The sequence below is a fragment of the Cygnus olor genome, chromosome 2 (genome assembly GCF_009769625.2).
Source record: "Cygnus olor isolate bCygOlo1 chromosome 2, bCygOlo1.pri.v2, whole genome shotgun sequence".
NCBI classification, from domain to species: domain Eukaryota; kingdom Metazoa; phylum Chordata; class Aves; order Anseriformes; family Anatidae; genus Cygnus; species Cygnus olor.
Window position 1 is genome coordinate 24,319,900 of NC_049170.1, and position 17,603 is coordinate 24,337,502.

Here is a 17,603-nt window from a genome sequence, read left to right on the forward strand (position 1 = left end):
TTCAATTTGGGTGGGGAATTACGCAATTTGGGAGGAATTCTAACACAATGTTACCACAATATGCAAGCACCCTGCATATTGTGAAGAAATCAGCTGTGGTTATATGCAAAATATTAACAGAGGTCATTTTTTGTCCCCCTCTTTTTCAGTTATTTTTATTTCAGTTGCTGCGAGGACTGTCTTACATCCACCAGCGTTACATTTTGCACAGGGACCTGAAACCACAGAATCTTCTGATCAGTGACACGGGGGAGTTAAAGCTGGCAGACTTTGGTAGGCAAGCAGTTAATTACAAGTCTCTTATAATGTTGTAGGAATGTCAGACAGATGGTTCCATTGATTTCTCTTCCCCCCACCCTATTCCTTAGACACACCTTCTTCATTGTAGATAATTGCACATTTTTCTCCTGAGCAAAGAAATTGATTATGGTCAACAAAATGTTTGATTAAAAGGCAGTAAGTGAAAAACAAATATATACTCCTGTTCTCACCAGGAAAATAATGCTGGAAGTATTTCAGTTTTACTTGCCATGAGACCTCTGAATTAAAATTCAGAACCTTTGAAAAGAGAGATTGAGAGAGAGAGAACTGAGGAAATACAGAATATGTGAAGAGTACAGTCACTTTGTGCAAGCAGCTCTAGGGTTGTGGAGATCTGGAAGTAGGATTAACTTTCATAAAATGATGATTGATTGAAAGAGACTGAAAGATTTAAGAATATTTATTCCTTCTAAAGATAAAAGGAAGCTAAGATCATCTGGACTGCTTTCAGTATCCATTCTTAGTCCCTTATGGGGAAAAGCCATATGTGAAGTATAGAAGCAGGAGAAATTGTCCACTGAAAGGTTAGCCCTTTTTTGATATATATATTTTTTAAATTTTGATCTTTAAATACTTTTTAGTGGCTACACTGGAGATGTAATCCTTCTGAAAGTCATCGTGAATGCAGATATGGCAAATGGCAATATTTTTCTTTAGTGATTTTCCAAAAATGTTGTAGGAATTTCTCTTTTTCCAATAGGTCAACTTCTCAGCTACTGACTCCAGCAGAACTTCTGAAGTAAGCTGAAAATATGACCTATCAATTTTTTCAAATGTCTTTTATTTTTATGACTGCTATCCACATCAGGCTTCTCATTTCATTCACCAGCAGTAATGAGGAAGCCTTATGTGCTAATTGGCAATTTCACTGTTAAAGTAGTCCTGTTTTTTGTCTTTTAATTAGTATTACTGCAATTAACAGCTCAGTATGTATTTGCTGTGCTGGAGAACAGAGCAGAAACTCAGGTGGATGCTCCACAAGAACTTGATTGTGAGGTGATTAAAGAAACAGTATTAGAAACAAGAATAATTTATTTTTACATACCATTTTCTGTGGCTGTTTTTCAAGACCTGGAGGATGACAAAAGTTTCTTAAAGAAACACTTAAAAAAAACATTCCTGCATCTTGTATTTTACTATAATATTTCATTTCTTAAATACTTGAAACAAACAAATCATTAAGTGTTTTTGTTTGCAGTGAAGTATGAATTAGTCTTATGTTGATGGTGTTGTGCTGTTTGAAATAGATAGTTTTGTTGTATTGTTGTTGTGTATAATACACTGTACAGTTATCTGAATCCCAAATATCCCCATATTATAAATCCTTCAAGAGATTATTATGACAGTGCTCCAGCTTTGGAGGATACTGAAAACTCTGACCTTACAAACTCCTTTGTTATGTACAGTGTCTCATATGATGCTTTTTTTTTTCCCTTTATTTCTTCCCCACCCCTCAAGCTATATGGCCAATTTGAAGCTATTAAAAAATTAAAAAAGAGAAATGTCATTCAAGAAGAATTAATCTTTTAAAAATATCTCCCTTGAAAATATTCAACTATAATAATAATAAAATAATAATAATATAATATAAATATATAATAATAATAATAAAATAATCATCTATCAGATACAGATATAGTCAATCTGTTATAATTTCATGTTTTTAGTTGTTTCTCTGACTGTAGTCTCTCTTGGGCTAGAAACCCATTTTAAATCAGTTAGTGTACATAGTCATGCTGATCCTCATCTAGGACTGCAAGACATTGCTGTATATTACCAGTATTCAAATAAATAAAGTTAATAGTCCTACTTTGGTTAAATTTGTGGGTTAAATCCTGCTCCATGTGTGGTATAATGAAGTTCTATCCAAGCAATTTGACAAACATGAAGCATGAGAGCAATAAGTCTTAGTTCTTTATGTTTTATTATAATGTTAATTGAAATCCCTGGAAAACCTGTTAAAAATGAAGAGAAAATTAGAAATTTGAAAAATTCAGTGACCGTTGCTTAATTCCACAGTAGCCAGCCCTTTCCTTGGGCTTGGTCCAGTAGCCTTCCTTTTGTGGCTGGGGACAGGAGGCCTTCAAACTTTTCAGATGTGTTTTTAAGAAAACAAACAAAAACACCTTTCCCCAGCACTGCTAAATTCTTTGTTGGAAATGCGAACCGGTCAATGTGATGCCCAGCTCAGACGTGCAACTGACCACTGGTTGTGTTGGCTGATGTTTGGTAGACTATAAGAAAGCTTGGGACATTTATGTTCCCTATGTGCTTTCACCTTGTTGTAGTAGGAAATGGAGCTCTTGCTTCTGAGGACTTTTTTGTACCTCAGTGCAGCACGAGGCTAATGTTCTTTTGCTGACATCAAAGGCAATATTTTCTCAGCTTTGTGTTGGCAGGAATTAAAGATTGACCGTTATGTATTCTTATGAAATGAAGAATAAAGGTGTATAAGTAAAACTAGAAAGAAATACCAAGTAATAGGCATGTGAATGTATAACGTAGTGAGGATTTTTTTCCTGTTGTAAGTTTGTCTTGATGTAACAGAAACACCTGCATAACCACCTCTTATTTACTGAGAGGAGATTATATGACTCCATATTTTTTTTCAAGCTGTATTTTCTTTCATGGCTAATGAACTTGTAAAATTCAAAACCAGATGGGTTAAATTTCTCTGAGAAACAGGATGAAAAATTAGACGTGATGAGGTTAAAGTTTGAAGGGTTGTGACCTCTTTCACTGGAGGCATGAGAAATGAGAGCATAAACATGTGCATGCACACAAACATGTTCACGAATGCATGTTTACCTATTGAAACACTGTACTGTTAGAGCCCATCTTCCACTTTCCCAGTACGAAAGACTCTTCTTAAACAAGATGTAAGATACAGTCTTGCTTCTTTTAACATATTTCTTCTGCAAATGACTAATTCATGATAATGGCTTGGAAAGGAAGTTGATTTAGATTATATTTTTGATTAATTACATGAGAAGTGGTATGGAAATTAGAGAAATGGGCGCTTTGTTTTAGAATTCACTCAAGGCAGAAGAGAACTTATCATGAAATCAGTTTCTGACAGAGATAGCATTGACTTTGCTAGCACAATAAATATAAAATCCTAGAGCAAAGGCCTTTTAGTCTCTAAGGACAAGACCTTCAGATTTTGTTTCACAAGTTTATAAAAAATCAACAGCTTGGCCGAAGGTTTTTAATTTGGCATCAGGCTTATTTAATCTCCTCAGTGTGGGATATCAAATACTTAAAAGCAGGCTGCAGTAGATCACAGTTCTTGAATAAACAAGGTAAAAGAAAGGCTATTCATGCCTGCCAGTGCATTGCATTGCTGCTGAAGTGGAATCTTTGAATAACCGTGGGCATGTGTTTTTCTATAGCACAGCTCCCAGACATAGATACTCCACTGTGTGGGAGTGCCTTTGTTCAGATGAACGGGAGTTTGCTTTACTGTTCTTTGTGCTATAGTTGCTATGAAATGAACATTTATGAGAAGACTCGGCAGTAAAATGAAAAGCGATAACAGAACACAGAGACTTTATCAAATTAAAAATTGATGAGGTATAAAAAATAGCTTTCTTGAGAAGATATAATAGGGAAGACTACTTCTTGAATAATTGTTGCTCTGAAAAATAGTCCTTGAATTCTATTCTTGCATTTTTTTCTTCAATCTAATTAAAATTCCAGAGGAAATTAAAGTATATAGGAATTTTCCTTATGAAACGATTAAATAAAATGCAAGAATTATTTTTGACCCTGCACTGTGAATTTGTCTAGCTGTCTGTAGTTTCGGTTATTTTCTCCTGTACATATGTCTGTCTTGAGTAGAAATAAAGTATTATAAACCTCTAATGAATATCACCATAAGCAATTACAAACTTTTTTTTATTACAATTTTTTTTTTTTTTACAAATTACAATTTTTTTTTTTTTACACATTTTTTATTACACATTTTTTATTACAAATTACAAATGAATAGAGCCTTGTGCTGGATGTTAGCCACCACACACACTGGGCTGCGTAACTGTTGCTTAGGCTTTGGTTAGTTATTTCTTCACTTTAAACTTTTCTGTGCACTATTCACAGATGTATTTCTTTGGCCTTTGGATGTGTATTGACTTTAAAAACAAAAACAAAACAAAACAAAAAAAAACTTGGAGCCTTTGTTTAGGAAAATCATTGAGCAGCTTTAAAATCAAGGTGTGTTTCTAGAATAAATGCATTTATGTTAATTTTAGAGTGTCAAGTGGCTGTACAGCAGTGGATAGGAGCATGAATCCAAAGACTGAACACTAAGAATATCTTTTATTTTCTTCCAAGAGTTACTTGCAATCAGGTGATTATTACTCTAAGCAGAATACCTTTCTAAAGAAGTATGTAATTTGTATTCATACTGAACAATCATTCAAGAATTCTTTGTTTTATTTATATATGAGGTACATATAACCAGTACCACTTGTCATTTCAGCAATCCCTTATTTTTAAGTGTGACTTCAGACCTCTAAAAGATACCTACCAAAGACTGGAGAAGCAAATATAGATGACAACACTAGAGGAACAGACAAGCTCTGCCAGTCACATTGTCTTTGACTCGTCATGATGGTGCTTCTGAGTGACCACTCAGGCAGGAGGGTCTACAGTGTTGAAAGGTCTTAGATGGCAGCAGCTCTGCCATCAGTGAGGAGTTTAAGGCACCTGGGAGGAAAATAAGTTGGGGCGAAGGAGGAGGCAGGCAACAACAGGCTGTTGAGGAGGAAAAGGAAAGATGCTGGAGGAGCATGAGGGAGAGAAATAATAAGTGGTTGTGGAAAATGTAGTCCCTTTGCTAAGTGGGGCAGGTGAGGTAGTCACAGCAGACGCAGATAGGGCTGATGTGCTCAATGACATCCTTGTCTTGGTCTTCACAAATGAAATCTCACAAACCTTTGTTGTCAGAGACACGGTTCATGGAGGAGAAGAGTGAGTGGAAGAGAACTGAGTCAGGGATCTTCTGAGAAATCTTGACCCATGCAAGTTCATGGGTCCACACACGAGACCTCTTGAGGGTACTGGGAAAGATGACTGATGTCATCGTAAGGCTGCTCTCTATCACCTTTGAGATTCTGTCAACTGGGGGAGGTCTCCAATAACGGGGGAAAAGTGAACATTGTACGTATTTTCAGAAAGAGAAAGAAGGAAGGTCTGGGATGGGAAGGAAGGTCCCAGGGATGGGAAAATGATGGAGCAAGTCCCCCTACACACAATACCTGCTGTTAATATTTAGTTATTGTGTATGCCAATATAAATCAAGATTGGCTAATCAGTTATGCTTACATCCAGATTATTACATTTAAACTACAGCTCAAAGTCTCTGAATGGCTGATAGCAATCCGGTAGAAGATGGGAAGTGGATCCTACTTTCCAGATGGGACTTTCCAGGAAGGATTTGTCTTTCTGTATTTTGTTTCTTATTCTCTGTCCCCAAAGTTCAGTTAGAAGCCCAATATTCTGGCTCTTCTAGGAACAATGTGGGTGGACCTTTAAACTGATCATATTATGTTTTCTCTTACATATTCTTTAGTTTGAAAAATGTTATGCTCTCTGGCTTGAAAAAATACATGTTCTACTTGCTTGTTATTCTAAATTTTCAGATAAAACAGTTAAGGAACTTCTGAGGGCAGGCACATTGCATGTCACTTGCTGATGTATTGAAAAACTCCTCAGGGCATCATAGGTGTATGGAACAAAACATTTGAGCTTGGCTTGCATGTGAAGCAGTCATAGCACCTCTGACAATGTGAGAGAAAATGGCCAAATTATTAAGACTCTTGTCCTGCTTTATCTGTTAGTTGATCAACATGCTGATGGGAATTTTATTTCAGGGGATTTCTTGTTGGTGAAACTTCCCCGCAGCCACTTTTCCCATTTGTCTTTTCTGCTAGGCCTGCAGTATAGGTGAACTGTACAAGTTGTGTGGTTGAGAAGTTTGAAGGTCTGTTTGGTCTGCATTTTGGACTGTGCAATTTTCTCAAGTGCAAAGATCTCCTATGTAATTACATCTTTTAATTGGGGTGCCATTCTTTTTAGCATGTACACTGACTTTCTTGCTATGCCATGGCTCCAAGACACAGCGTATGGCTGTGACTATGCAGGTACCCAAGAGGCAGACGTGCAAAATACAATTTCAAAGTGTGAAAGAGAAAGTCTAGAAGGTATTGTTAGCTTGACTGTAATTTGAAAGGATAGAAAAACTTGTTGATTGATTTATTAACATTATTAATTTTTTATTACATTTTGTAAGGCTTGCATAGAAATTGCCCCTTCACCCCCTTCCCTGCACTGATTCTTCTTAGTTTCAGTCTGTTTAACAAGCTTCAGGCTGTAGTAATGCCCCAAAGAGTTCTAGTGTTGCAAGGTGAGTGTGAAAGAACATCAGGAAATAGGTACTTTAATGCTTTGGGGCTTGTTCCTGCAGTCAGAGAGTTGCTCTTTCTTGTCTGTGGGAGTCGGCTTTATAGAGAAAAATGGCAGAAGAATCTTAATGGAAATTTCTTTGCTTTAGTCTTCCAAATAACATGGACCCTAAAGCCTTTCATTTCAGCTTTTTGTTATCTTTTGGGATCTTCTTGGATGAATAAGGAGCTGCAGGAGGTCTGCATCATGGTGGAAATACTGCCTTACACTTTCAGAATTTTCTTGATATAAAACCTTGCGATGTAAGAAAAGACAGTATCAAATAGGTATGATTGAGCCTTGCATCCTTTTGGATATATAGGATGATTAATAATAGATAACAGGAGCAAAGAGGCTTGAGGATTGTAATAAAGAGAATTATACTCCATAGAGTTGCAGTTTAAAACTGCAGCTGAGTATTAAAGAGGATGTTTCCATGAATTTCCATACAGATTTTACTGCAGGGAGCATGTTGGAGATATGTCATGAGGGACAAAACTATTGCTGTATAGTTAGTTTACTGTTAAGATGACTAAAGCTATGTTGATAACTTGAAAAAAATAGCTTTTTTTTTTCCACAGTAAGAGTCCCGTAAGGAATTTCTTTATATAAATTCATATGAAATGTTGGATAGCATAAAAGATTGCTCACATGAATAACCGCTATGTTTTTCTGTGTGAATGTTCCACAGAGTATCAATTCTTGAAGATATCAGTATATGGAATTGTCATGGTGCTGGAAGTTTCCATTTTCAGTGATGCTTGGTGTAATTGTTTGTAAAACTCCTCAGGGATTGTCTCTAGCTGTGGACTGGCAACCTCTAACCTTCCTGGCTTTAGGAAACAGCAGGCTGGGTAGCTGCAGTCGTGCGGTTTGAGGATGAGCTATAGGAGCTGCCTGGGTCACTTTGGAGGTAGCTGACCCACCATAAGCCCCTGCTGCTTTAGGAACAGACTGTGCCAGGGCTGGAGAAATCATGGAAGGTGTTTGAATGTTTTTATTAAAGGCTGCTGCTGGTGATGAAGGGAACCAGCATACCCAAAATGTAGGTCCACAGACTCCTCAAATACCTAGTCTGAAATGAACAGAATGAAAAAGGCATTTATTTCCCATATTCTTGTTAGAGGTTGCTGTTTCCCCAGGTGCAGTCTGGTGCCCTTTGATAATAGCCTTCCAGCCTGAAGAATTCATTCGCATAGCCCCAGGTCAGTAACAGGTTTCTTTGAGGGGCATTGATAACATTTGTATTAAATAGCAAGTAATGAAGATGGCTCACAATGTTGTGAGTTGAAAAAAAAAGGAAGTAGGAACCTGGAAAGTGAAATCTTGAGTTAGCTTGCAGATCTTCAGAAAATACAGTTATTTCTGTAACTAACTGTAACACGGTGGTTTTTGTTGAGAGCAGAAGTTGAGAGTGCTATCCACTTCGACACCTGGGCTCGAGGCCTGGAGCAGCAGAGCAGCCTGTGTACATTTGGCCTGGCGTAACCTTGAATGCATGCTACCAAATCAGTGAAAAATGCCCCATTGCTTTCTGGAACCAGAGAAAGGGATCCCAGAGCTCATTGTTTATTGTTCAAGTTCATTGGTAGCCAGGGGACCTTCAAATATGTTGTCTTGGAGGAAGGATTAAAGCTGTAGGCTGTGGAGGCTGGGGGTGCTGTGGACCCAGAGACCCTTTCCAAGCTGCTATATCAGTTATTTGCTTCCCCCAGACGACAAGCTGTCCCTCCACCCCCAGTTCTTCTTGGTTTCTAACAGTACAGCTGACTGCTGTCGGGGAGTAGCCAAAGCTGCCTCCTTCCTCTCTCCTCACAGAGGCAATGGCTTCACGTGATGCTTTTCTGACCTTCTTGTATCTTGCCCAGAAAACATGGGGAGTGAGATGAAATGCGTAGGTGGCAGGGAATCTCAAGCGACAGCAGCGCAAAGAGGTAGATTTGATTTCTGGTGCTTGGGCTGATGAATTCTTTTGTGCATTGTTTTAGAGATTAAACTGGAGGAGAATTTGTGGTCCAGTGCTGTGCAAATGCCTTTTGCTTCTCATATCTATTTAGCTTGCTGTTCCCGTCATGGACCTCAGTCTAATTTGTTTCATTGATCTGATGGGTTTATTGAGGAATTAGGCAAATCTAATTTAAAAATTGCCATTGTGAGAGTCGATGCAAGAAGAGTATCTTACAGCTGGAAAATGGGTTTGCTGACCTATGGAAAACGAATAGATTTGACATAGGTTGTTTGGAAACAAACTGGACTTTTTGTCCACGTCAGTCTCCACTGATTGTTTTTTAATTGTTGAAATTAAAATTCTTAAAAAATACCCATCTTTTCAGCGATAGCAATAAGTAGATACTGTAACTTGAGCTCTTCCCACTAAGAAGCACTGTGTAGGATTATTGGCTGATGAAGAAAAAATAATAATTTATTTTTAAACCAATAAGGAGCTGGAGATTGGTTTGAGTCACTAAATGAGTCCCCTGTTAAAAGCATCTCAGATTACATAGGGTTCAATCCAGTTTCCAATTGTTACAAGTTAGAGATATATTGAGCCTTTAAATAGGAGTAAAGCATCTTAATTATCCATTAAGGGCAATAAAGGAAGTTGGTTATGACACCATTAAAACAACTGTGATGAAAATCTGTTTCAGTGTTTTGTGCTTAGGAAGAATGTAGGATTTGGATGTCATCTGTAATGTGGCTAGCTCAGTGCTGATTGTGATCTTGCATTATTACCACAACCACTATTACCACAAGAGAGGCCCATCAAGCCAAAGGAATCTGTAGATGTATTTAAACTCTGGGCAGCAGTGATAAGCTTTTTGCTTTCATTGCAAAAAAAAAGAAAATATTCAGTCGTGTCCATGATCTCATGTCAGTTTTCTCTTCCTACACATCTTGCTTCTTCTATAGCCTTAGTGTGTAGCCTTGTAACTACTGTGGCTATAAGCCCCTGTGTTTTATTTTTCCAAAGTTTCTTTGCTCACTTCTGATATTGTAGATACAGGGAAAAAATATCAGTGGAGGAAATGATGTAGTCACTCTAATGGTGGCACTTTAAAGGGAATGAAAAAAGTAATCAGAAGTGTGACTTGTGGACTAAGATGTGCCACCTTCCCCCTCCTTTCTCTGTTTGGAAATTGACTGAGAAACACCTCGGTGTGCTGCGTTGCCAGTCTGATTTTGAAATTTCATAAGTAACGTGAGGTTTTCACAAGTGTTGAGCAGCTGCAGCCACACTAACTTGTCAGAATGGTGCTTCCCGTGTCTCAGACCCTGGTGATATTTCATTAGTAGTTTTCCTCCTGCCTGAGAAATGGCAAACTGCTTTTGTCAGCGTAGCTATATTCAAAAGCCTGCTAGCATCATGGTAAAGCTTTTGAGTATAGGCATCCCAGGTTGATCCCCTAGTACTTTCCCTGTTGGCCTTCTTGGTCTGATTATGCTTTTGTTTAATGTTTCCTTATTTAAGAGAACATACTATATTATAATGGGAGAAAATTATGCCAAATTGTAATCATTTAAATTTCATTGATGTGTTAATAGTTATGCAGATTTATTTTGCACAGGAAATAATCAACTATGTGGAAATTAAAGGATAACTGGAAAGCAGTGTGGGTTAAAGAAGAAAAAAATTATCATCAGTCAGAACAAAAATATTGATATGCAAAGAAAAAGATTAATGTGAAAGGAGAATGGCAGTTCATTAAGGGAAATGTGCTGTTTAACACGATATGAAATAATTCCATAATTGAGATAGCATTTTAAAGAAATGATTGCTCTGTAATCTATATCACGGTAATGTAAAACCTTACTGCAACAGATTCACTTTTTATCTAGGTAATTTTTAATAATTTATGCAGGGTTAATTTTCAGTCTTTCTGAAGGATGCAGTGCTGGGTAATATTAATATTTTTTATAGTTGCATGATTCCTATTCATGTGTTGAGAGGAGAATTTCGCTGCAGCCACTGGCCTCCACAGCATCCAGAAGCCATCAGGCACTACGTTACTGATGGTAAAAGTGGGAGCTCAGGAATCGTGAGCATTTGATCTGGGTGAGGTAGCAACATTGACAACTGCTTTGTATGAGGGAGGAAATGCTGTTCCATGATTTTCATGTTACATGTTAGGGAAAAAGTCTGGTTAGATCTTCACCTTATTAAAAGGTGGCCAAGCTCTCCTCCAAGGTCACTTTCAGCTTTTCCCACCTTTGGCTTTTATGCCTTATATAACATATCAGATGTTATAGTAATTTTTTCCAGAGGCCGTTAGAAATAAGGGAGAAGAAGATATTCAGGTGTCATCTCTTTTATCCCTACCCCCAGATATGAACATACTTCTTATCCTTCTTATTTCAGCAATTTTTAGGTCACTTTTTTTTTTTTTCTTTTTTCTCCCAGTATTCACTCTTGTGGCTGTATTTGCGCTTAAGGATATTTCATTGCAATGGTCTTTAAGTTAGATATTAACTGTAGTGGGTTGAATTGATTGTAAAAGCAGATACTAAGCATGAGGCACTATAAGGGAAAAACTTTTCATTATATCAGTACTGTCATTGCTGATGGTAAGTTCTGTACTCTTCAAGCAGGGTGAAAATTTGATTCAGCTTTGAACTGTGTGTAGACCTTAGGAAAAAAAAATATATATATTTTAAAAATCACTGTCTTACTGAAATGCACTTTATGAAAAAATAATCCTAATTTACCTTCTTGAAACTTGGACAATTCTTTGCTGAGGGTTACAGCCAACTTTGCCATGTAGGCTGCAGGATGTGATGCTGAATGGGTTGTCAGAATGAGATGTGCTCACCTGTGTACTTATGATTTGTTCATACATGCAAACTTGAAATAGGAAATGGTTTATATAAAACATGAAATGTTCCAAAGTTACTAATAATATGACAGTAGTATTTTGCCTATGATCAAGATACTGTTAGGTTTACTTTGCTTGCAATCCAGAAAAAGTTTATAATCAAGCACTGCACGGAGAAGCACATCAATAGTCCTTAAGTTAACTTAAATAATAGAAAAAGGAATGGTTTAACTTCAGTACTAACAATTTTTCATTTGTTTTAGTGAGGTATGACACAGGGATTTGCAATTCCCCTGACTTAGTAGTGTTACATCTGTATATAACAGACTAGATATGGTCCTATAGCTCCGATTTTGCTACCTTGGCAGTGGCATTTCAGCATTTCAGTGCCACTATACAGAAAGATGCCACATGAGGAACATTTGTTTTTTAACCACATGCTTCCAGAATCATACTGTATAAGGCACAGCCTTAATGCTTTTCCAATGTAACTTTTTAAAAATGAAATTGTCTGTTTTCATTTCTTCCTTCTCTGTGACAAAATTATATTATGAACTGATTAGGTGGCTCTGCAGGAATACAGATGCCTGACTACTGATGTAAAGTCAAATAATCATTTAGACCTAAGCATATTGGAATGTCTCTCACAAAACTTTCCTTGTAAGATTTGTGATTCAGCTAATTAAAGATGACATAGATATTAAATGAGTTTTGAGGAGCGATTCGATTGAAAAGGTGAATCTGAGGGTCCAGAGATCCCTTTCGTAATATGTTGCTCTATAATGCTGCTTTACAGAAGCAAAGATATTTACGTGGGTTTTCTTAATGTTTTCACACTTTAAAGCAAAGTGAAAATAAAAAAAATTAATTTAGTGAAATCTTTAGGTCTGCTGCAGTTATTTTGTTTTTTGTAATAGCTTAGATTTTTTTGTGTTGTTAGCTTTGTACTGGTGCTTGTACTGTATTGTACTGATGTTTTAAGATCATTTTTCTCTGACTTTTTTCATCTGCCAGTGCAGACAGATGTGTGTTTAGATACTGTGGGTATTGTCTAGTAAGTGAATGTATGTACTGATGTGGTAACACATGCAAAATGTACTGGAGTTCTTCAGCAGAATGGCCCAGACAGTGTTTCACATGCTAAGGAAATATGTAAGCTGCAGAATACAATGTAATGTATTGCAGTGATACCAAGAATTAGCTGAGTATTTTTGTTTTCTATAAATAGTCTGTCACAGGTCCTGGAAGCAGCCTGGATTAAACTTCTTGTTCACTACAGAACCATTTGTGTCAGTCAAGGTGGCTGTGGTTCAGAAGACGAGGCTGTGAAATGGAACAAATGCCGCTGTGTCCTGCAGCAGGGAAGTGCATGCTGCAGTGACATCGTACCTGGAAAAGTGGGCACATCAAACTTAATTGCAATGGCTGTGCAGCGCGGGGGCCAGGAGCTGGTGAAGTTGTTAGCTGAGTTATGCCATTCATGGAACGTCAGACATTGCACTGTAGGAAGTGATTGTTTCAACACCCATGTCGTGATGGTTTTGCATGGTAATGTCAAACGGCCCTATCGGTGTTGGATTTATAAATCAAAATAATAATTAGATCTGATTTTCCGAAGTGTTATTTCTTAGTAGATGTTAATACTCTTCAAATACTTGCTTTTTCACGTAGCATCACTCTTGTTAAATTATCCTAGACTAGTTCCTGGGATCTTAACTGTTTGTAAGTAAATTTACAGTCACTTAGATAGGCTTTTACCTGACCATTACTTGACCTATTATCATCTTTAAAATTCTCTGGCTATTTTACCTCTAAGTTAGAAATGATGAATCAGCAAAATAGTATTATTCCACTGGCATAAACCACTCCACAGAGCAACATCCTAATAGTCATGCAACCAACTTTGCATTTGACCAGAGTGCGTGTTTTTTTTTTTTTTTTTTGGCACTCTCCAGAATCATTGCACTGAGTTGTGGACCTTGTTAGTGGGAAAAGCAGTACGTGTTGGCTGTGGCATCACCTTCGCAGGCTCAGTGTTGTATAGTCCTTGAAGAAACAAAATTATCTGAGTGTAAACTGGGATTAGATGTTCAAATATAAAACTTTCAGTGAAACTTAGCTTTTGTGTTTCTGTTTGGATGACTGTGAATTACTACACTAGCAACAAAACGTGCTTATTTAACAGTTCTTCAGCTGTCAGATTTAATGAAGCGTTGCAGTAGAAGGATTTAAATAGTACTGCTGTCTTGTATACAGAGGGATTGAATCTGGTGTGTGTTCAGTCCCCTTAGCACCTCAACAAAGGGGAAGGCAGTTTATCTACATGATGATTTTCTGCTAATATAAGTCTCGCACAGCACAGAGCAAGCTTATTTATTTCTTTGCCAGTATGTCCTATTTAGCCTGTCTCATGCAATATGTCAAGTACCTACTGCATTTTATCAAGTGATAAGTTATCAAGATACTAGTTGATGAAGGCTGGTTCATTTTTACTTGGACTCCAGATGGAGTAATCCAAAATTGGCTCTTGCAGTCATGCTTTTAGTTTTACAGATGGGGAACACAGTTGATTGTTAACTTAATACTCAATAGCACTGTGGTGAGTTGTTGACTTCTGTGGCCAGTGCTTGGTGAACTATTACACTTCATCAAATTGTACATCCATAGTTCTCTCTTTGTCTCCATAGAACAGTTTCCCCGATGGTCTGTAGCACTTAACTTTTTCTTTTCTGAGTTCCTTTTGGTTTGTTAGGGAAAGGTAATGAGAACATTATTCCTCAAAAATGTATGAAAGTAGTCTGTTAAGTTTCTTGCCTTCAGCAAGATCATTGTTCATATGTCTTAAAATTCCATGAATATATATATATATATATATATATATATATACACACTATTCTTCTGTTCTAAACTCAAATTGTTCCCCAGTGCTGTGCTCATCGATTTGTAGCTGCTTCCCAGTTTTCTCTCTTTTCTTAGGGAGTATTGAAATATTCTGATGTATTACTTCTCATTTTCAGTGGAGAAGTATTTTCTGCCTGTTTGTCCTTTCTAGAACTTCCTTCCCGTCCTTTGCAGATCTTACCAATTTAAAACCATCTGTTCAGGCTTTGTTAACTATTTGCTTCAAACTTAATAACTGGAATGAGCAACTCTGATATTTTCACTTACAGCCTTATTAGCAAAGTCGTGTGTTCGTGCTGGGATGTTGTTGGGAGGAGAGGTCATCATTTTTCATATAGAATTTTTTCTGTGAGACAACAAAATGAGGATCATTAAGTAAAAATCCAGAAACTGGAAAGCAAGATTTGAATCAGTCAACTGTTAAAATATCGTGGGCACGTATCCCATATTCATAATGAATCCAGGTCTTTTCATTAATGCAGAAGTTATCTTTGATGTGCAATTGCTTGCTGTCCTTGAGTTCTGTTAGCTGTCACGGCTGAGTGCATGTTTACAGTGTGGATTTTTTTTTTTTTTTTTTTTCCCCTGCCCACACCATTATTTTTCTGCTTCTAGACTAGGAGAGGCAATTTGAACATGTTCACACTGACCCAGAAGGTCATGGGGATACATATAATTTCACTGTGTTGAAAGTGAAACATGCATTTCCTTTGCCCTTCCATGCCGCCTACTTTTTGACTGGAACAGAATTATTTGTGTGTTCCTTTCTGCTAATGGAGAATGAATGAATTTGGCAGTCATGGTACATGTTCAGCATCAGTAGGCTTTTTCAATGTGTCAGAAAGTTTGTATAAGGATTTTAAAGCATAGGAATAACCAGCTTTATAGCTAGGATGGCTTTCAGTCAAATTATTCAAAGAGGTCTTTAATATACAACCAACAGCTGAGCTCTTTTCCTTATCCCACTTTTCCACTGCCTATGATCTTTTGGGTGTCTTGGGAGGCAGTCAAAAGAGATGATGCTGGAGTAGTTGAAAAAAGAAAAACACTTTTCTTGGGGGCTAAATTCTTACTTCCCGTTAACAGAAAAAAAAATACTTCTCTATCTTCCCTTTTTGTAACTTGTGTTTGTCAAATTGATAGTCGAGTCCCTTTCAAAGGCCAGGATAATTATCATCTACATTATTGTAAGTGATTGTCTGACGACATACATGAGATAAGATTTGCAGGGAGAAATCATCTTTTATTAGACCAACTGATACTGCTGGAACAAGCAGGCTGTCAGGCACACATGCCTTTTGCCTTACTTATTGCTCTCTGTCTCTTGAAGGTTGACTCATGCGCTCTGCTTTGGAAGAACAGTCATTTTCCAAGTGCCTTTGGGGAATATTAACAGGGGAACCTGATTAGCCTCTCCCTAGTAGTGGGTAACTTTTGTAAATGAACATCACTACCATAATCTGGTGTCTGCATTAGGACTCAGACGTAGGGTATTGTAGGCAATTTATCATATTTGAAAGGAATTAAAATCAGATATTCTGAGAATGCTACAGCTTAGGGGTAGATATATTCACGTAGACAGCAGAGGGACCTGCAGGCTGCAGCACACTTTTCCTTGCCAAGAACTGACTTCTGGGCAGAGAGCTGACTGCTTTGTCAAAATAGTGGCAGTGTTTCCACCCATTTTACTTCAGTTTTGTTGCCATTCATGTATTCACTGAATAAATACGCCTCTGTTGGAAAATAAGTACCTGGATAAATAGATTAAGTGAACTTGACAATTCATGATCTACAACAGACAGCATTAATAACATTTTAATATAGTTACTGAATAATGGTTATAGTTTTATAAGCCATTTACCCCAAACTCTAAGTAAATCGTTAAAATAAATAAACATGAAGCTAAGGAAGGAAACATGAAAGGATCCAAATCAAGGAAAAACAACAGAAAAAAAACACTTTCTTGTTCGTTTGTTTGCAATATATCCCACTAGAGCTATTTTTGTTATATCTAAATAAAAATAGTAAACAAATAAATATATTTAAGGTATAATGGAAAAGGGAACAATGCACATTCTTGGCAAGCCCTCATTTTTGCAGCCGTGACTGTTTTTTCTCATTTGCAGAATGATGCTCACTGTGAACAAAGGCTTCCTGGTTGTCATATGAACTTGACTAGAAAGCTATCCTGCAGCTAAAGAGATATCAAATATTAATATTTATGCTTATAGCCAAAGGTGTGTGTATTGAATAGGTCTTGTGTCTGCATATAGCTACTGCCTCTTTTAAAAGCCAAATACAATTAAAAAAAAAATTACAGTGATAAATCAGTGCAATGTGTTATGTCAATAACTGATGCTAGGTAAAATCAGATACAACCTCTGGGTGTGAGATGAAAGCTAGAGCCAGACAAAGCAGAGAAAATTGTGTTTACCACAGAAGGAAATATCTTTTTGCCTTTTTTTTTTTTTTAATAATTCAGATTATGAGGCGGAAGGAGTTTTTATATGTTAAAGGCGCATACATAAGCTCTGGGCAGCCTCCCGAGGAGGGGAGGCGCAGAGGGAGGTGCCGGCCTCTGCTCCCTAGTGAGCGATGGCAGGGTGCAGAAGGGCACAGAGCTGCGCCAGGGGAGGGCCAGGCTCAGCGTGAGGAGAAATGTCAGTGCCATGAGGGTGGTCACACACCGGGACCTGCAGAGGGAGGTGATGCCCCGTGCCAAGTCCTCAAGGGACAGTTGGACAATGTCCTTGGTGACACGCTTCAGCTTGTGGTCAGCCCTGAAGGGGTCAGCAAGTTGGACTTGATGGTCTTTGTGTGACCCTTTCCCTTTCCCTTTCCCTTTCCCTTTCCCTTTCCCTTTCCCTTTCCCTTTCCCTTTCCCTTTCCCTTTCCCTTTCCCTTTCCCTTTCCCTTTCCGTCGGTCAGCCTGTGCTTTAATTAAAGGGCATTGCAGAACATCCTGAGGTTTCGAATGAGTTAAAAGGAAGTTGTGCTTTGTGGCACAGCACAGGTAGATGATGCTGGGGAAGCCTTGTGGCGTGTGATCTGTGAGAACAGTTTCTTCTTCCAGTTTGGATAAATAATGGCCAGAGAAGTAACTGCCTGGAGAACGTTAACCAGTGT

At 37.7% G+C, this 17,603-nt stretch overlaps 1 protein-coding gene across 10 annotated transcripts in view; it reads left to right on the forward strand.

Annotated features, from left to right (window-relative positions):
- CDK14 (cyclin dependent kinase 14) overlaps positions 1–17,603 on the forward strand; it is a 327,735-nt gene that overhangs the window by 165,263 nt on the left and 144,869 nt on the right. For all 10 annotated transcript variants that reach the window (XM_040545762.1, XM_040545765.1, XM_040545764.1 and 7 more), the window contains one exon: positions 150–273. In XM_040545762.1, the coding sequence (XP_040401696.1) occupies positions 150–273 (124 nt within the window). The remainder of the gene's footprint in view (positions 1–149; positions 274–17,603) is intronic.